We start from the raw sequence: 22045 nt of genomic DNA, 5'->3' as shown, positions 1-22045 counted from the left end.
ATTGTGGGAAAAGTTTAGCGTTATTGTGACATGGTCACTTTTTCCAACGGCTGGTAGTCTGGTCTGGTTGGTTATTAGGTACTCCTCCTGGATTAACACTAGATCTAGAGCTGATGGTTGGTCAGGTAGTCGATATCTCGTGGGTATTATTGGAATGTGCTTCATATCCATTTAAGTCAAATTCTTTATCTTCTAAATCACCTGGGTTATTCTTTGGGAGAAATTCAGTAATAGCTATAATAATATCAGGGGTAACTACTTTTATTAACATCTCTTGTTCCTCTCTTTTATTTAGGAAACTGTCTACGTTGCTGTTTTAAATTTTAAAATCATATATATTACAGTTATTAACATAGGTGTGCTGATTAAAACAATTATCCTATGCTTGTAGGACTTCATTGTGTGAGAAGATTTGATTTTGAACTGAGTTATAAGCCGTTCCTGTATTTCATTATAAATAAACACAATTTGTTGAACTATTATACTTGATTATTTTCATATCAAAAGACAATCCCTACTTCTTAATACGTGGCAATGTCCTGATGAATTGCCTGGATATCGGGACAAAAGTCATATATATTTCAGACATTATACGTGTGTGTGGTGTAAAACCTCAATACTTAAATTACAACATTAAAATGCATATGTTTTTAGACGGAATGTATTTTAAATATTAATTTTATATACTTATAAATATTTAATCAATCGAACATTTTTAAGAAACTTTTTTAAAAATTATGATCACATTTACAATTGTACATGCCTTAAAGTAATGAGAAATGAAAATAACCTACCCAGGAGATCTTTGGTAGCTGGTATTACACCAGGAGCATTTCTGAAGGAGCACAGGTCGCTTCTGGGTGACCCGCTAACTTAGTGGGATGTCTTGAGTAGTGATCTGCACCAGGAAAAGTATAATAGAGAAATTCAGTCCGTACACCTACATTACGAATCTAAGACACAAATGTAGAGTTAATCAGTATTTTACTGTATTTTTGTGGTAAATTGGAAACTTATTCAGATCATGACAACCAACAGTTTGATTCGGGTTGGGTAATACGGTGTCGTGTGTTCCAAATGAAAATAAATGGAATTGTGTTTAACTTTCCGAACCACCCCTCCCAACCAACATAATTTATTAGTAATATTAAATTATTGTACCTTGTCTTGTTATGATCAATGGAGTTGCCCCCCTTTAATAATCACTTAAAAAACTAATTAATTCGAAGAAATCCTTATGCATTTCACACTGTCAGAAAATTTCGATTCTTTAATCAAAGTTTACCAATCATATATATAAAAAAAGTTATATCATATTGGTATTTTCCTTGAAGGCTTTTTGCAAGAATTATCCACGTGAACCTGAGAGAAATGAGTTATTTTCACAAGATATGTGAATTCGTGCCATAAGATTTTTTAAAATTGTTTACTTTCTATATTTTCAGAAATGAAAATGGAATATATTCGACCATACTCATGACATGTGAATTAAAAATCAGTTAAGATAAATAAAAAATTCTGGCTAGATTGGTGTGTAGCATCAGGAGATTATACAGTTTTACATATTATTATAGTTCTGAATTAATAGACTGAACAATCGCACCCAGCAGTAACAGCAGTAAATGGCTTAGTTCAAACCGTAGATGATAAAAGTTCGATCATGATCATAATAAAGATGGATCAAATGATAAAATAAATTGAAATGAAAAAATGTAAAAACTAAACCAATATGATTATAACCGACATGAAGTAGAAATATCATTTACAAACTATTCAAGTTGTTATTTAAAGAATGTGTTTCGTGGTCCGATACAACGTCTTTATAGTTATAATACTAAATAGTATATCGCAATCACAATCGACATCTGGAATAATCACTGATGAACTTCCAGAAACTATCGTACATGTGTGTAACATACGTGTCGGCCATTCCATTAAAATAGTATGTTTGTTAAACGAAGGTGAAGTATTGGATTTTAAGTATATTAGAAAATGGCTTGAGTTTCAGAATGTTTTGTCAACAAATGTATATATTGTATGTGTTGGTGGTTCATTGTGGATTCAGTGGCCATTTAAGTCCTCTAAAATGAAGACTCTTCATATTGAAGGATGTGTGGTGGAAGATATGTTATCTAAGAAAGATGACAGTGTCCAAACAGTGGACATGTTGGAAAATTTGCATCTGATTGATTTAGTTTTCAAGATTGATTCCGTAAAAATGAGGAAATTAACTCAGAAACTAAGACGTATTTCGCCCACCCACGAATGTGGTCCTAAGAATATAAAGAGTTTTATTTGGCGAAACGTAACTGCCGAATTTACTCCTCTCATTCCAGATTCCATAGCCCCTCGTGTAGATGCCAAACAGTCGTGTACCTTTAAAGAAACGACAGTTTTTGAAAACACACTTGTAAAAGCAGGTTTGGGATTCAGTCTTGAGATGCTCGTTGGCAGAACAATCTTCCCAAATTTACAAACACTGAATCTCAGTTTCTCAGAACAGACCGTGATTCCACGTGATTTAGAACCCTGGCATCTTCACAATCCAGTGTTACATATACTTGATTTGTCTCATAACCTTATCAATGGGTTTTCTTTCAATGACTATACCATCAATAAAACAAAGAGAGCATATATAGATCTACGTTTTAACGATATCGTCACATTAGGAGCAAATGAAATCCAATCCTTTAAAGATGTACAATCTGCTTTAATTGATGTGAGAGATAACAAAATTGACTGCAAATGTGACTCGATACCGGAACTTCACAGTTTGCTACATACATATACAGCTCCCAAAGAGGCAGGACTAAACAAAGACTATGGATATCTATGGGAACTTCAATGTGCCACTCCTTTAAAATTTCATGGACGAGTTATATCTACTCTATCAATGGAAGATATTTGTGATAGTGATCCCGATGATAACATAGCGTTAATATCCGCCTTGTCGATTATTGTCTTCATTTTGCTCATAATAGTTATTCTATTGACTCGGTATCGCAAGGATATTCGTATTTTGATACACGCCAGGATATACGTTTTTCTTCCCTGTGGTAAGACACCAATTACGGACAGTAAGCTATACGATGCGTTTATTAGTTACAGCCAGGAAGATTCAGAATGGGTTACCCAAACCCTTTTACCACGCCTAGAGCACGAAACATTGGGCTATCAATTAAAACTCTGTATTCGCGATCGTGACTGTTTAATTGGATCCTCAACTAGTGAACAGATTGTTGCATGTGTAGAAAATAGCCGTCATACAATATTGATTCTGTCTAATAATTTCTTGAGAAGTGAATGGCGTCAATTCGAATTTCGCACTGCTCTTAGTGAAAGCGTTAGTGGGAACAGACGACATATGATTATAGTGTTATTGGAAGATATTAATATGACCAATATAGACCCAGATTTAAAACGTTGTTTGAAGACAAGGACTTATATCAAAGCTGACGATCGTTTGTTCTGGGATCGCATTCGATATACATTGACTTCGAACTTTAAATAATTCATAATTCAACCAATGTGGTCTCCAATAAACTATATTAAATTTCGAGCACTTCAATAAATCAAGTTTAGTTCAAATGATTACATCGGTTTTTACAATTTGTGGTCATTGAAGTAATTGTAGTAATCCTGGAAAGACAACTCTTGTCACAATGCATATCCATTTCAAGACAGTGGGGGTCGAACCGAAAAAGTAGAAAAGAACACGATTTACTTTTTCAAATTGATATGGGGTCTTCCATCCTTCTTTTTGCTCCATATTTGGTTAATGAAAGAGTTAGAACTATTCCATACGAATCTATGTATGGTTCTAACATGGAAATAACACACACAAACGTAGTTTTTTTTAATTTCGATAAAGTTATCATCTTTCAACTAAGCCTTCAAATCAGACTTATTAAGTCCACGAGGTAATTCAAAGTGGTATGTTCGTGTGTGTTATTTCCATCTAAGAACCATACAAGTTTCGTATGAGACCTATTTGTCAAGGTATTTATTGCATGGCGTGGCGTTAATCATCTGGACAATAACAGTATATTTTTATTACTTGATCGACCCCATAAAGTAAATATGTTTGATCTTTTATTTCCCCACAAAAAATCATTTTCTACATAAAGTTAACATAAGAAATAGAACGAAAGAAACGAAAAAGTACGAAAATAAATGAAAAAGAAAGGGGAAGACAGGCTCGGAAACAAAAATGATATTACCAAATGCCACTGATTGTGGCCAGTCTTTCATGTTTCATATTTTTTCGAACCTCTAACAGATAAAACTACGAAATTATTTTTGCTACCGATTAGCAAGTCGTAAGACTTAATTCACAAGCAATACATAATCGAAGTTATACTCTCACACCAAATGTGGTGCTTCGTAAATATTCAACGAAACTGTTTTCGTTAGAATGAACGAATTTGACATATTTTATCCATTTTCTTTTATTTTGTGTCAATTTAAAGAGACCAATAAAATTCTCTAAATGCACGAATTAATTTCAAAATAGTATTCAATTTAAAGAACTTTGCGATTCAGTTGGACAACCTGTACAGCTATATATATATGTATCAAAGCAGAAACATTTTGGCATTTCCTTTTCTTAAACAGAGAGAAACGAAAACGAAAAATCAAGGTTAAGAAATTATGTAAAGAATGCAGATTAATCATTTATAGCTAACCTGACATAGTAATTTCGAAACACCACAAGCGTTTTATGATTAATGTCTAATGCGAAATGAGGATCTTTCTGCATTATGATATATAAATGCACGAAGCCTCGCGTTGATTTTAACATTTTGACGTTCATGGGTTGTTATAAATACATTTAGTATTGACCAAAATGGATCACATTATTCGTCAGAATAGTTTTTGATTGCTCGATTCTATTTTAACGGATTGTTTTCTATGTTATCTTATCAATCCACATGTTTCACCGGATGGAGCTTTTATTTGAAAAGAATACCATTTAGGACTTTTAATCGCTTGCGCATCCCAAAACACAATCTAATCGTCTCAATATAAAACTTCATCACTTCCAAATATCTCATCGAAATGTTGATTTTGAAAATTACGATCTTCTGATCGACACAAATATGGTGTTGCAGTGTTCGTAGTTGGTGGGAAGGGCTGCACATGGAAAATGTCATTTGTAGTTTCAAACCCAATGTTTGGAAATGTATCACAATAATCTAAATCATCCATATCAGAATCTGAAGAATAATCTCCGTCGCTGTTGATCATGTATTTATGTCTAGAATCGGATCGTGTGCGCACCGAGTGTACCTGGGTATTATCACGATCTGCAATGCCATTGCAACTTTCAGCAGAAGCAAACTTTTTGAGAACCGATTCATTACGAGCGTCTGTAAAATAATCTTCGATTGATCCACCTTCCAAGGCTGAAGAGGCATAAACGTCTTGTACTGCTCTAGGTGTGTATCCATACATACTTTCTAATTGTCCGGAAAACATAGTTGGGTAACCAACGTTTTTGAAGTCTAAAGGATCCGCAGAGCTTTTAAGCATTTCCGATTTAGGTCGTTCAAATATTTCATCCAAACCGCGGCGCTTTTTCACACCTGGTTGACTTTCAAGTCGAGTCCATGTATCGTCTTCTACGCGACTTGTGAGGACATCGTGGTCCAAATATTCACGATCATTGTACTGTAATAGCTTACTTCTACTGCTGCTTTTAGCTGATATAGGTTGGTTAGTCATATTTTGCCATTTCCGCCCCCTCTCGTTCCTTAATCTTGGTTTTCTGTGTGGAAGGCAAAAACACTTCCAGATAGACATCTTTTATTTCTGAAAAACATAATATTAAATGTTAAAAGGTATCAAATAATAACAGTGGCTCAACTACAGGCCCCATCCAGCAAAAAATACAAAATTTAATACCAAAGTATCCAAAAGGTATAGCCTACAAAATATAAAATGGTTCACAACCTATGTTGGGGCACTACCAAGCGCAACGTTATTTAAGTGAATCAAGGTCTCAGAAGGGGATCAGATAATTAAAAGAAATTCCCGGGATAGGGGTCCCAACCACCATTTAAGTCCACGGCCCTTCACTAATCTAGTTGAGCCGCTGCATAATTATGTAATTACTCGTGGAATTTCATTGGAATTTTATTGATCCCATAGTACAAGAACAACGAAATCCGTGCAAACTGTATCAGGCTACATACATACATTCTTTTGTATTTGATCAAAGTTTCTATTGAAGCCAATAGTGGCCCTCTGTGTATCAACATCAAATACCAATAATATAGGAAAACACTGAGACATGTATCAATAAAGAAAATGTCTGTGTCGTCATCGTTTGCATTCTGGTGTATTGATCTCAAATATTATTATAAAATGTTGAATTTGTTGATTATATCTAAATAAATCTATGAAATATAATCCAAATTTTAATAAATAGATATGATGAATTTTAGTTATGCAGCTTTGTTTATCTCCACGCAATGGTCTGTGTAACGAATACAATTCAAACACAGGTCTTAAATTCAACCACCTCAAAATGATCGGACCTTTAATGACATGGAATCTCGGACGTCACTTTATTTTCGAAAAGATTTTTTAACAAAGATGTTTGTGACTATGATACATTTGGAAAACTGACATGGAATTTGCAACAAGTTTTTTGGCCTTTTGGCCCATCAACTACGTGGTATCTTAATATATAATTAGGAAAGAATAAGTCTAAATACTAGAAATTATATTCATATGGAAACAGTAAATTATTTATGTTTAAAATATCTGCGTTTTAGTTAACAGAAATGTTACACACCATAACAGAAACGTTATTAAAAAAAACCACTCATATTATATGTTAATAAATATATTCTTTCTTACCGTATTTTTTATAGCACATTATTTCCTTAATACAAGATAAAGTATTTGGTTAGCCTTGCCACAAAAACCTTTTTAAATAACATACCTCATGCATTATTTCGGATATTGAAAATATATAAAGCCTTAAAATCTGATAGTGTATGTTATTGTTAGTTGCAAACAATGCGGATAACATTCATGAAATTGATATTTGAAAATATCTTTTCATAATCAAACGCCGTGACTAACCTTTATGCGTTAAATCTTATCCGATATGAAATCAAAACCACCAGTAACAATTAAAGCTGTAAATTCCTCAGAAGATATTTCATAAGACGATATTAATATCCTACACTTATGTCATATATATCGCGTATTAATATTGTATATGTACGTATATTATATCGCTTAATGGTTATAATATATGGTGTGTTATGGAATCAGTCATAACAACTTTGATTGATTGAATAGTTTTACCTTTAATATGAACGTGGTCAATAAATTAAAGTCACATTATATTATTTATACATGTCTATATGATATACGTCTTTTTGGGATACTGATTGGCTTTCTGGGCACCATAATTAAGCCACAATTTGTTCACCAAAGTTCGGTGTCATTCGAAAAGTTCTATCTGTGCAACGTTTCCAGATTGGACGTACCAAAAATACCCTAGTGTGTGTGTGTCTGAACATTACATGCTTGTAAATTCATCAGACCTGCCAGGGGCGAATGTCCAAAGCATTTTATAAACTGAGTATTTCGGATCTATTTTTGGTAAAGATTCGCAATTTAAACTATTTTACATCGTGTGGCTTTAGACATATTTAGCCGATAAGTCAATAGATATTTTTAAGATTAATAACACGGACATAACTTTAATAAGAACGCTCGAAATTACCTATGTTTTATCACTATAGAAAATAGTGAATGGAAAAAAATCTTTCTACTATCTGAATCTGTTCAACGATAAAGTCAAAGTTCATAAGTGCACGGTTTTAAAAACTACATAGAAAAAATAAAAATAATTTGATGATACTGTTATACCATGCGTAGTTCTTTTATCATGTTGTCCACTTCGATATATAAATATTTTCTACATCGCGATAGGCATAAGTCCAACAAGATATCGAAATAATTATCTATACAAAATTATTCTTCCGGTCAATGAAAACACTCTTTCAATCCACAGAACCATAGAACTGTTCAAGTGACAAGTTCGCCATTTTCTGGGGTTGATTTGGGTCTTGAATTTTTACGTAAATAGTCTTCAAAACTACTAGAAATGTACAAAAATCGCATTATTCCTTCAAAATACCACGAACTAGTAATTTCACTTTCTATTTCTATTCGTGTATATTCTATATTTTAGAGTCTCCAGAAAAGACGAGTCGCCATTTTCACATTCAAATGCGGATAATTCTGAACACACATGGATTTAAAATAATATTTAATTGCTGTGATATCAAACATCCTTTCTTTCTAGCAATTGAAACCACAGACGAAGACGTTTGTATATTAAAATTTTCATTTTTATATTTCATAAAAAAATATTATTAACATTGCCAAAGACATTCTGTTAAGTTGAAAATGCCCTTTCATAATTATATGACTAAAAACATATTTGTCAAATTACAGGAAATAGTAAGTATACAAGACCCTCTAAATTGTGCTTGAACATACAACGTAATTCAATGTATCTGTATTCTGTATTCACTAATATTTATGCTAAAAACAGTTAATAAATGTTCAAAAAGAACTGATTTACCTTGTAAGTTAGTATATCACCATTTTAAATAGAATCCAATAGCTCACAGTGTTAGTATCTGACAAGGACAAAATTTGTCAATAGAATTCGTGTTATATAGTACTTTTAATCGAAACCGAGTCAATATAGCCAGGACAATAAGTGGGATTTCTTTCAATATACAAAGTCGAAAATCAATTCAGGTCTAACGTGAAATAGTCTAATGTTTATTTTAAGGGGGAATTCTGAAAATGTTGGCAAGCCAGTGGGGGTATTTCTCTTGACCGTGCCCTATTAAAGGGATTGTTTTACAAAATATTTTCAATTTAGGTTTGTTGTCATTTCTAGCCATGTAATTATTATATCTTTAGACAATAATTCTAGAATTTAGATTGTTCTTATGTTGATGACCTAGAGTCTATATTGTTATCAACGACAAGTTCTCTATTATTACTATCTCTTTTGCATATTCGTTTAAAATCGATTTACCGACAGTATTTAGAGACAGTATTAGAGGTATCAAGTCGAACTCAATTTCGTCCTAAGTTATAATAATTCAAGCTGTACTTCAAGTAGACGAGTAGCTGTTATTACGAGAATGGAATCCTTTAAGCAATCTGGACGGTTGTTATATTTAGCGATGATGATCAAACCGTTACAGTACCCTCCTCTTATTTTTTGCTGATCGATATTACCGCAACTAAATAGCTCACTGAGTCGTCAAACATAATTCCCGTGTGATATCAAAATAGGCTGGTTTCCAACATCCGGATCCAAAATTCGTGAATTCCAAACAGTAATGGGACTTGGTTCTGGTATATCGTGGTTATGATGTCATTTTGTGGGGGAAGGGGGTTGATAACGGTATCTGTGGTGTCTTCTATTTACAACAGATTCAATAACAAGAAAATCACAATTCCTACGAGCACATGAACATTCACAGACAAATAACTTACGTGTAGTTCAAGAAGGGTCGAAATTCGAAATATTTCGTTTGGTCAATAAAAAAAACTTAATGATTGGGATATATAACAAATTGACTGTAGAATTATAATTAATGAGAGGAAATCATAGTAAGCTATGAATATCGATGACAAATACAATTGTGACAGTGTTCATCAGAACGCATGAAAATGTTTCGGACTCAATTCAATTGTTTCAAGAGAAGAAAAACAAAATGATCGGACTCTATTTGTGACGAGTTAACTAACGCTTAACAAAATCATTCCAAAACTGATTTTCAACCTACGCTTTCCTTCAGATATCAATAAAACATATGATATCCTTTCACAGTGCGTCCTAGGAAATTAAGACCAAAAGTTACGACCAAAAAAATGTATTAAAACTTACAATTGTCTTCAATATCCTTAAAACCTTTCACGATGCAGTTCAACACACTTGTGATATAGATTCACCAAAACCGGTGTAAACAATTACTTGTTAATGGACACATGGTCGGGGTATAAAGCTGATTAAATGAACTATAATCCAATGATATAATAAATGACATAATCCAGTTTCAAGTTAATATCAAGATAATCGGAATAACCATTGTGTTTCCTAAGCTACAGCATTAAAATCTTTATTTTTGAAAAAATTGCCAGTATTTTGCGGATATCTTTTAGAGTTTAGTTAGAACTAGAAAAGAGTTTGGAAGTCGTTTTCCTCCTCGGGAAATCTTAAAGGTAACAATTAGTAGATCAAGTGTATGTACTTAAGCTAATTAACTGACAATGCGGACTACATTCATAAATAATTAAACCGCCTCAATTTTTAATGAGTCTGAAATTACATCGGGACTACAAAATCATTTCATTATAGTTCACATTATTTCTTAAAGAAAAACTACGTCTTTAAATGAACATAAAATTTAAGAATTTTAAACTTGGCCAATAAATAAAATAACAGGATCCATATATAATCCGATAAATCCCAAAAAACTCCATAAATATGCAATTAACTATTGAAAAACGCTTAATATTATGATTAGGCGTTTTGCAATTATTACTTAGTTTTATGAATTTTCCAATTTTCCAGATTTTACAGGGATTTTGTTGTAACTTTATGACACCAGGTAAGTTCACTGATGAATATATACTCATATCGACCATTCTTGAGAACTTAAATTTATGTTCATTTTAAGACGTAGACGTAACTAACTGAACTAGACAGATAATTTGGGGAAGTGTTTTAAGCTCAATAGCCGTATTTTCAAAATTGGTCATGCAAGATTAAGTATCGAGAATGCACGTTTCTTAGTATATTCACTTACCTTAATCTATACACATTTATTGTGATTTCTGTTGATAATAATTGATTACGGATATATCTGATTTTTTGTGTGTATTATGTCTTTGAATGAATACTTTCCCTTTTAAATAGTCGTGTCATTAAAGCCACAACATGTTCAATAATATTATCATTTGATAAATGTAAAGGACAACTTTTTCATGCATTTAGACCGAAATATCGATACAGTAGTTGATAAACCTGTCCTCGATTCGACATTTAATGATGGACAACGACATGCATTGTTAATTGGAGACAAATCTATTTAGACAGTGCCTGATATGTTCGATTCCCAACATTCGAAGGATGTTAACGTGCACAATTGGTAGCACAAAGAGCCTCGGTTTATTGTGCTTTTTCATTTCAGCCTCTGCATCTCTGAAATGGGGAAACCGGGTGGACAAATGTAGAACCGAATAGTCGGGTTTTTAAGACTTACTCGATGCTGGTATGTACAAAAACTTTTATCTTGGTTTCGGTCTAGAATCCCGATTTGGCTGTTTGGACCAAATTGTTGCTACAGTAATTCTGTCATATTATACATACAATGTATAATCAGAACTCAGCGCTGTTACCACTGCTGTAATAAAGTTGTGGCCAAATGTAATTTAATTTCTCTTGACTTTGATTTACAGACCTTACATACTGTGATTTATGTTTAAATTCATGGGGAAAATATGTACTGTAAATTGTTATACAATCTTTCCTCTCCATATATATACTGAATAGTTGTCTATTTTCTAATATTTAACATTATATATTTTACGTTTCACAAGAGGGCATAATTGTATTTCCTCCTCCCAAAGTACACAGCAAATTTCAAAAGGTTTTGAAAAATTAAACATGGGAAAGTAAATATTTACTACAATGTGAATAAAGAAAATTCAATTTTACCACAATAGTGAAATTGGAGAATATTTGTTGAATTTAAAGAATTCAAGTTTTCATCGAAGGAAAATAGCAGTGCTAAGTTTAAAAGTCAACTATTCTTGTTACAGGTAAAAAAAAATTGTCTGACAGCGAAGATAATATAAACCTACGCCACAGACAGCAATAAAAAATATTTTTTTCTTGACAAGAATTTAAGAATATTTTATTGAACTTGTAATAGATTTCAACAATCCAAATACATGTATGTATGTTTCGACCACATCTAATGAAAACTGTATTCAAGTTTAAAATAACTGAAAACTGTTCATTGAAATATCATCGACATAGATAAAACCAGGAGACTTCATGAAGCTATCCACATCAGAAGATATCAGCCTGACCTTAACAGAGATGAAGGTGTTCGTTTATGGTATGGATATGATAAACTTATATACTTGTAATTTTTCATATTCATAAATGTATTCAATTTAATAAAATATTTCAACTTTTAACTTTAATTTCCATCAATAAAAGACTTTAATTAATCTTTTTCAATTCATTTACTCTATTTCTATTATTTTACTTAATCAGCCTTAATGTTATTTTAAGAATTATGTACCTCTTATTGTACCTGTTAAAATTTAATGTAATGTATCAATAAACCATTTATCTCTTGTGTGTTCTTAATAATAAGCATTAATGTATATATAGTTCGCCTATCACTTCTTCTCATTATGTGCCTGAGGACGACGGGGGTAACACGTCGAAACGTTGCATAAAACTTTAACCAGTGATTGTTGTTCCATAAAGCTGTGTCTATATATCGTACTCACAATTGCTAAATGCCATTCAAAGACTTTGTTCTAAGAATGTTCTTAAAAACAAGCATTAGGCCTATACAGCTTTTATCCAAACATCTGATTCATTTATTTGAATAGTCTTCAACCAAACACATGAAAAACTGTGAGATAGTTTTTCAAGCATGATACAAAAAACGAACACACTGCAGCAATGTTACACTTTAGCATCAAAACATAAGTTTTTCGCGGAGTTATTTAGCAGGCTTAATAAGTCACTTACCAAAGTATTGGGCAAAATCTTTGAATCTGATCCCAGCTGTTTCAAGATTTAAGAGATTGTAAAGAGGTTTTCTAAATTCCTTATGTGTATGTATCGGGGACACTGATAGCATCAGTTTGCACCATTCCTATTTACAACCAGACGACTGTGGTTCTTGCAATACAATGTAAGTTCACAATATTAGGTCACGTTAGCTTAAAAACGGAAAAGATATTATTGCATATCTGTTCGTATTTAACATTGGATTTTTATCAATTCTGTCGAACGAGTTGGCGGTTTTAAGTCAGTAATTCTTTGTTAAACCTTCTAGATTTAAGTCCCTTGACCTAACTAAACGAATAACGTTAATATAGGACTCAGTCCACTAAAACATTTTAGGCATATGCAAATGATTATATAGGGATGTAGTCCGAGTTAATTATATCATTGCAGCTAATTATACTCATCAGACTCAGACTACTAAACTTTTTAGTTGTTTTGTGTGCGGTGGCAGTCGAGTGAATGTTGGATTTTTAGAATTATCCTTCCGCATGAAAATCTCTCTTCATCTCACAAAATCTGAAAGAAAATGCAATATCAGACATCAATTTCCAAATTTAGACCAAAACTTAGTCGAAAAATGCATGCAAAAACCACAAAAAGAGGGAGAAAGAGGATTTCTAAAAATAACATGGACTACAATCATTTACATAAAATTTTTAGTAGTCTGAGTCCTATATATACACAAAGAAGAGTTGTTTACCTTGATATGATTGTGATAACCTTATTCGATGAGACTTTCTGCAGATGTGATCTCAGCAGAAAGGGGGGCAGACAGGATAGTGGTGTTCATTAAGATAGTTTGTTGACAAACATGGACGAATTATTTGATACCTTTTAATATTACATTGAACACTTTGAGTAATACATAATAAGTAGAAAAGAACAAACTCATTTGCCACAAATAACCCGGTCGGGATTTCTTTGTGCTTAAGTGATTTGAATTAACATTCAGTTGTATTTGAATTGATTATCAATTTTACTGTCTAAGGACCACAGTGTTGAAGTAAGTTGGATATATTAAGTCGTGGTTATGAAAATTTTGTTTTTTTTTGCAAATTTTATGTAAGATTGGGCTATAATGAATGCACGTAATATAATGTATGTAAAAGTCAACCGTTTCCCTAAAGCAAATTTGGTAGCAGTTTGACCTCGGAGCAATGTTGTAAGACATAGTGTTATTGGTGTGTAATAAACATACTAAATAAATATTATTAACAAATAATAAGTTTTAGAATTTATAATGCACACAAAAACAAAACATGGAAACATACTACATAATAATACTAATATACTAAATAACAGTGATATATTGTACACACAAAATATGAAAATAGAAGAAAACGATATCATGCATAAAATATTGATTTTCAAGCAAAAAAAAGTTAACTAACATATATCAATTTTCCTTTTCTTAAAACTTATTTTCTGTTGGAAGATGCGTTACTAACTATTAGAGCTCAATGCTCTCTATCGTTATTACTTTTTAGCATTGCAGTAAGACGTATGGTGCAATTAAAAAACAATCGGAAGTTATGCCAAATTCTTGAAGCTTGTATATCAATATCATGGTGTAATTTTGCCAGGGAAGCGGTATATACACATGATATCATGGCGTAATCGGACATTACTGACTGCAAGAATGTTAATGAGAGATGGACTTCTAACGTTCCACTCCTTCAGCTGGCAAAGAAAATAATAAAACAACTATACTAAATACAATTAATTATATTAGTCTAAAGATATAGAATGGCTATAAAAACTATTATTACAGTAATAAACTGTTCAAAAACACATTTTGTTCAAGTATCTTCAAATGTGTATTCATCGTCACCTAAAAAACAGGGACCATATAAAGACGTATTTTTCCCCTTTAGACGTCTTCTGTATTGGCTACCATTCTTTGATTTCCAATAGCCAGTTTTAATCTCTGCCAAAATTCGGACGAATCATCAGTGTGATTGGACCATGGAACATAAGTTGTATTGTTGATGAGAGCATTTAAGGTATTAGACAAGTGTTCTGTCTTAATTTCTTCTAACAGAATAATTGTTGGTGGTTCTAAAATCGAGTCTAAAACTAAATCCTGCGCAACAGAAAGTTCAAACTGGCACCAACTACTCTTTGCAAAACTATTAGATAAAATGATTAGTACTCGACGACTCGACTCCATCAATTCAACAATATTATCTACGATAAGTTTACCGCCTTTAAAATCACGCTGATGAATACAAAGTTTGATATATTCGTCACCTTCCAAATTAGGTTGAAGCTCATCCCATATCCAATCCTCGTCGTCAACAGAATAGCACACAAAAAAATCATAATCAAAATTAGTTCCTCTTTCAGGACGCGGATGTCGCCATATATATATTTGATATTTAATTGCCAATCTGTATTTATATACAACAGATATAAGTAAGAGGGTAACAATTGAAAAAATACACATACCAATGGTCCATTGGAATGCAGACTCATTTTCTAAACATATTTTCTTTGTGATATTTAAACAATGATACCCAATAGGCTTGTCTTGAAATATTTTTGGTTTTTCATGTATCCATTCAATTAACCAAACCAATTCACAGTTACATTGGAAAGGATTGTGACCAATTCTAAAATCATGCATCCTTTTTCTAATAGTAGAACCCAACATTTTCTTGCTTATAGTCTGAAATTCATTGTATTCAATATCCAGACCAAACAATTGAGTTTTGTCCCAAAATCCATCAGGCCATGATTGTATTTTATTATTGTACAAAGTAACTTGTTGAAGAGTTGACATGTTCCTGAGGACATTGGGGATGACATGTAATCCACCGTAAGATAGCATCAATCTCCGAAGAGATCTCAATGGGCTCAATATTGTATTCAAACGTTCACATCCCTCTTTACGATGGTCCGATAAATGGTTTGCGGAAAGTTGCAGGAATTCCAAATTGACACAACCCTCAAAGGCACGTTCTCCAATCTTTTCGATTTCCAAAGAATTGCTGTTAAAATCGATTTTTTTCAAGCGACTATTGTTGAATGCGTAGTCACTGATTTGAAATCGTCCTCGTTGCTTGAAAAAATATAATTCTTGTAAAGACTTCATTCCAGTAAAAGCATTCGGTCCTATTGTACTCAACTTATTTGAGTTTAAGTTTAGAGAGACCAGGTTTTGTAAACATTGTAAGTAGTCCGGTACATATTCCTGTATAAGATTTGTATCAAGGATCAGTTTTCTTAACCTGGGAAATGACACGAAGTCGCTTTCACAAAAGTTCGGAAGTTCTTGTAAATCGTTTTCTTGCAAGCTGAATTCTTCCAACCTTTCCATTCGGTCCACGGTAACAAAAGTGATCTGATTTTTCCGCACTGCGAAGGAAGCCAAATGTGATAAAGGTTTTAGTTCAGTAAAATTCAAATGCACTAATTTATTCTCAGAAAGATCGAGTAGAAGAAAATTTGTTTTGTTCAATTCTCGGAACAAGCCTGTTGGTATTTCATTTTCTAGTCCAATGTTTTTAAGCTTTAAAACGTCAATCCGTTTAAGATTTTCCAAGTCATTCATCAAATTGAACAAAGATGTAGAATTTAAAACATTGTATGATAAATCCAGTTGTTTCAAATTCGACAATTTTCGCACCGACCTCTTCTCAATTGAACTCACATTATTGTTCATTAAAAACAATTTTTCTATCCGACAGTGGGTAATATTCTCGAATGTCCGCGGTGTTAACTCCTTAAGGTTGTTTCCGATAAACGCCAATATTCGAATGTGACTTGGAAATCTAGGTATGTATGTTAGTGTTTTGTTGATGCACGAAGCAAATGAATGGTAACAATGGCAATGTTTTGGGCAATCTTTCCTTACTATTTGACAGTAAGACTGACAGAAAAATGCAATTATAAATACAAACGTTAAATATTGAATTTCCATACTAGATGTCTCTCTTTTAATTCAATCCGGTACCTCGACCTGAAAAGAAAAGACATAACATGTAATGCTGCTCATAAACCTTTTCAAACTTCATAAAACTGTCCGATTTCGATACAAATATCCCTTTCGCACTGCACAACTAAATTTCTGAAATTATTGAATTTCGGTTATAACTGAATAGAAAAAGGCGATTCAGTTCGATTCGGTTCGGTTTGCTTTCGCACTGCTATCATATCTAGATAGCCGCTTTCGCATCGCTATCCTATCTAGATAGCCGCTTTCGCACTGCTATCCTATCTAGATAGCTGCTGTCACTGACTGCTATCATATCTAGATAGCCGCTTTCGCACTGTCTAGATATCTAGATATCTTTATATTCTTAGTAACAACGCCAGGTCACAGTAAACGGAGTTGAAATACAATTTTTATCATTTTGAAATATGAATATAATAATATAACAATAGTTATCCGTTTTCCCTTCCCATGCATTGTCGTGATTTGTTGCGCACAGTCCCTTATCTGAATAGTAGATTTTTCTATAACTTCTGGTTACAGTGAGTAAGTTTATGTGCCAGTGCGAAAGCAAATGGAAGTTATTTTGATAAAACTTGATAGAACCAATTACCTTTGGAATGCGAAAGGGGTAAAAGTTTAATTATAATCAGAAAACGAACAATCGTGGTCTTAATATAGGAAAAATAATAGTCATAATGCACATGAACAAAAGAAACAAAACACATGGACGTCAGAAAAATATCACATTATGCACAATCGAGAACGAAAAAATACGCTTAATGCACCATTGAGACAGAAGAAATACACAAAAGGCGCAGTTGGTACAAAACAATTAAACCCTTTTTCTGGATAAATTTATATTGGTGAAAAAACGGTATGATAATCTCCATTCCCACATTATGCAGAAGTGTATTGGAATGTAGATATCAGTCAGAAAATTTTCTAGTCGAAAACAGCTCCCAATGATTTCTAGGAAATATATCAACTTGTAGTGAGACCCTTTTCAATATGAATTCAATTTCAAAAGAAACGCCCCGGTAAATATGGTGTAAGAATAACATAAACTCTATTATATTATACGCCTGTATATAATTTGACATGTACTGTATATATTATGTTGTTTTTATACCCTAGTTGTGTGGATTGGTGAGGATGAGCTAGGCTATATATAAACTGTGAAATTTGTCTTTTCACTTTCAAACTCCTAAGAAGGAAGGAGTCATAATATAACTACAGAAAGTTTTCTGCACGGTGAATCTACAACTATCAAATAAAAGACTTAACGCACTTTTGTGTCGTGTTCTGTGACGCCATCAAGGCTTTTGATAGAGTCTGACATTGTGGTCTCTGTCACAAGCTGGGAGCAGCTGGAATCTGTGGAGAACTCCTCAACTGGTTCCAGAGCTATTTACACGATAGAAATTCTCCTCGGATGCCAGAGGTGTCCCAGCTGGCGTTCCACAGGGATCTGACCTCGGACAACTTTTATTTCTGATTAACATTAATGATATAATCGAAAACATTAATTCAAACTTTATACTTTTTGCAGACGATGCCAGAAAATCCATGACCCAACAACAATATGCATGAAACTTTTAGGCTAAAACATTTTAAATGCTATTATTTAACTCAAGAGACATTTGTTTCGACTTAACAGATTTTAAAATTAAAAAAAACCAGATTATGTTATATTTTCTCTTGGAATCTTTAAAATGTTTTAGAAGAGAAGCAATCGTTTCTTAAAGAAAACTCCTGTCATGATCCATTTTTTTATATGGAAATATCAAATTCGTATATCAAATTAACAAAAGTTGCAAACTTACTTTACTTTACTCTAAGTTCAAAATATTTTGTTAGAATGGTAACTTTCATCGGACTTCTTGATAACGCTCTGTAAGTTGTTCATCTGTCTGGTAAAGTACTCCCTGTGATTCATCCATAAGAAAGAAAATTCCTATCGCACAAGGAAATATTTGTGTTTTTTACAGAAAGTTTATTCAGGCATCACATGATGCGTGTTTGAAATAGACAATTCAAGGCCGAATATTTCCCTTGAAATCGGAAGTAAAAAATACACTTAAAGGCCATCCAATTAAAGGGGCAGTATAGATAACTTACGTAAACTTTTTAGCTTTTTTAGCAATAGTTTTGGCGTTAGAAAATTAAGAGCTAGAAGTTTTTACTTAAAATTTTCAGAAACGTTAACAGACACAATATTCTCTAGATTTTTTTGGTATAGTTTTCACAAATTAGAACACAAAAATGGAATGTCCCTTTGATGAAGTTTCACTGGCAATTTATTTAATCATGAAATAATCTGTCCAATGTAACAAGGCTTTAAAAGTAATCATTTTCTGGTATGAACACATAATAATGCATTTTTGATAATATTTTATTTTATGCTACTTACTAGAAAATTACATTTATGATTACATAAACATCAAATATGTAAAGAGCCACTTTATATTCGTTTCGTGGTAGTTTGTAGAGGTCATAATATAGAATAACAATATAAACAATGCAAAGAATTATATTTATAAATGGGACAAATCAGGGTCATATTTAGCTGACACAAATTTCTCTAATAGAAATTCCGATTTAAAATGATTTTCTTTTTCATCATACGACAAGCTCGATTTCATTTCTGTAAAAGAATATTATAAGTTTTCTTTTTTTCTGCAAGAATTTAGTTTGAAAACTGAATTTGTACCGTACTAACCTCGCAGTCGAACACAATTTATTCGGGGTTTGGTCACAGTTTTAAAGAGGAAGGTATTAAGGTATTGCTTTAAATTAAATTAATTATACTTTATTCTTCAAAAAAAAAAAAACACTGGAATTAAACTGTACTGGCAACGTTCACACACCGAATACGTCTTTCTGAGTAGCCCGTTTTTGCTCTCTTTCCCTTTTTGGTAACTGCATACCAAATTGAATCAAAGCTGTTTATTTCTTAAATAACTTTTAGAAAATCGCTCGTCGAAATCGAATTATCACAAAGGGGTCTCCATCCCGTACATAAGCTTATTTCTGCTAAGTAACGGACATTAACTCAAATGTTCAAAATTGAACCCTTATCGGACTCTTCAAACATACACAAAGGAATAAAATAATTTCTCCACAACATTATGATTATGTTCATATTATTTGTCATATCTTTAAATAGATTTATTCAAAGTACTAACTGAAAACCTATGTGTATTTATAATGTGACACCATGCATTCAGTGTAATAATTATTTGTTTAATAGCAATTCACAGGGAAAATCTTACTACTTTGCAAATAGTGTCCTACATTGCGAAATCCAAATATACGAAAACTGGAAATATTATGGTTTACTTCTGAAAATGAAATTATATAACTATTTAATGAAATTATGGAAAAAGAAATTGTCTAAACGACAAAAATGACAATTGCAGCTAAATTTGTCAACTTCTAAGGCCGCATTTTTATACATACACAAATATATATTGAGCGTATATTGTAATCACCCTGGCGGTCCGTCGGTCTGTTCACATTGGGCTCGTTCTCACTCTACAGTCCACAATTCTTTACAGATTCTTTAGGTTTTTATTTTGTGTGTCAATGTCATTATGAAGATGATCCCTATCGATTTTCGTGCTGATCTGATAATTTTTCCCTGAAATATCGTGTCCGACTTAGCGTTTTCACTCTATTAGCTATATTATGCATCTCGTGTTCACTCTACAGGCTACAATTATTTATGGATTCTTTTTATCTTTATTTTGTGAGTCAATGTCATTATGAAGACGATCCTTATCAATTTTCAGTATGATCTGATAATTTTTCACCAAATTGTCGTTTCCAACTTAGTGTATTCACTATATTAGCCATATAGTGCAACTTTGGCTCACTCTTCAAGCAACAATTCTTTATGGATTCTTTTGATATTTATATGACCCCATGTAGTATGGAAGGATATTGTCATCTGTTCGTCTGTTCACAATTGGCTCATGCTCACTGTACAGGCTACAAACAATGATTTGTATTTGCAATAAAAGCTGTTAGTAGGCTATCTTTAAATATCTATAGTGAAAATAAAGCCAAACTTGTGGGTTTTAAGGTATTTATATGTAATTAATGTTTATATGATTGCACTTTGTTTATAGCAAACGGAATTTTATGTTAATTTTTACACCATTTTCCTGTTTCCTGTTAAACAGGAAAGAACCGTGGTTTAAAAACATTGACCAAATCTGACCTTAAATACATTTTATTGAAAAATAAGAGGAAAATTGTAGTAATTTCAAATAAATTTATAATATTAATATAATATTGATAGTATAGGACAGTATAAATTATGAAAAGGTGATCATTGTTCAATAGACCCCAAAGTCAGTCACAAATGAAAGTTATGGCACTAATAGTCTAATAGACTAAAAAATTGTGACGACTTCGGGGCCTATGCTCACTTGTTTAGCTTAACTTTCTGGAAAGTTAGTTTAAGGGTCCAAACCATGCATGGAATATGTAGTATTAGACTATTAGTGCCATTTTGCATCTTAAATTAAATGCATATCTTTGAAAGTTCCTTTATTGAACAGTTAGCTGAATACCTTCAAGTATGTTCTGCATAATAAATGTAATATAATAAAATTGCATAGTTAATATCTGAATAGCACATTGATTTATTTGCATAGCAGTTGAAAAAATCATTCACATATTTTTCAACTGGTCGAAATTGCAATTTTTCAACTTGCTGCAAAAATCATAGTCTACTGGAGTCAGTCACAATTTCATTTGTCTGTTATGATTAAACATCTGTCTCTATTCCAGCCTCTGATAACTATCTGTCAAAATATCCACCAGAGACTGGAATAGAGGTAGAATACAAAGAAGAGGTATTCTAATGACTTGGTAAAATACCATTTTGTCTCACATGTCTATAAGTAATTCATAATTAGCTAAATTAGAAGAGAATTACCAGCAGAATTCCAATGAGTGGCCGATCAAGAAAGGTCAAAAAATCTTTTTCGTTTATCCAGACTGTACACTCATGGGCATTTGTGATTGGTTAAAACTCTTCATTATATTCAATAAGAACATAATGATATGATTGAGAATACATGATAATTCATAAGAAACACCAATTAATCAAATAGTTTGCTTTTTTGACAGTAACGAATAAGGAAATCCATCTGTAAATGTATTCCACCTCTTAGGATGACCAAAAATATTAAAATTTTCAAGCTGACCAAAATGTGTCTTTGTTAATC

The 22045-nt window shown here is 32.4% G+C and overlaps 3 protein-coding genes across 3 annotated transcripts; 1 reads left to right on the top strand and 2 right to left on the bottom strand.

Annotated features, from left to right (window-relative positions):
- Positions 1-3094: 3094 nt before the first annotated feature.
- Positions 3095-3451, top strand: LOTGIDRAFT_99642 (hypothetical protein; the record flags this gene model as incomplete). Its single annotated transcript, XM_009052034.1, has 1 exon — positions 3095-3451. A coding segment is annotated over one exon (357 nt), but the record flags the coding sequence as incomplete, so codon positions are not given.
- A 626-nt stretch (positions 3452-4077) lies between these two features.
- On the bottom strand, positions 4078-9909 carry LOTGIDRAFT_238945 (hypothetical protein). Its single transcript, XM_009052033.1, has 2 exons — positions 9547-9909; positions 4078-5811 (listed from the first exon to the last, which is right to left on the bottom strand). The coding sequence occupies exon 2, from the start codon at positions 5800-5802 to the stop codon at positions 5020-5022; it is 783 nt and encodes a 260-aa protein (XP_009050281.1). The 5' UTR covers positions 5803-5811; positions 9547-9909; the 3' UTR covers positions 4078-5019.
- A 4832-nt stretch (positions 9910-14741) lies between these two features.
- LOTGIDRAFT_142370 (hypothetical protein) lies at positions 14742-15317 on the bottom strand (the record flags this gene model as incomplete). The annotated part of the gene is made up of 1 exon (XM_009052032.1): positions 14742-15317. The coding sequence occupies one exon, from the start codon at positions 15315-15317 to the stop codon at positions 14742-14744; it is 576 nt and encodes a 191-aa protein (XP_009050280.1).
- Between the last annotated feature and the right edge of the window lie 6728 nt (positions 15318-22045).

Source organism: Lottia gigantea (assembly GCF_000327385.1).
Source record: "Lottia gigantea unplaced genomic scaffold LOTGIsca_179, whole genome shotgun sequence".
In the NCBI taxonomy this organism is placed as follows: domain Eukaryota; kingdom Metazoa; phylum Mollusca; class Gastropoda; family Lottiidae; genus Lottia; species Lottia gigantea.
This window is presented reverse-complemented; position numbering and strand designations above follow the sequence as displayed.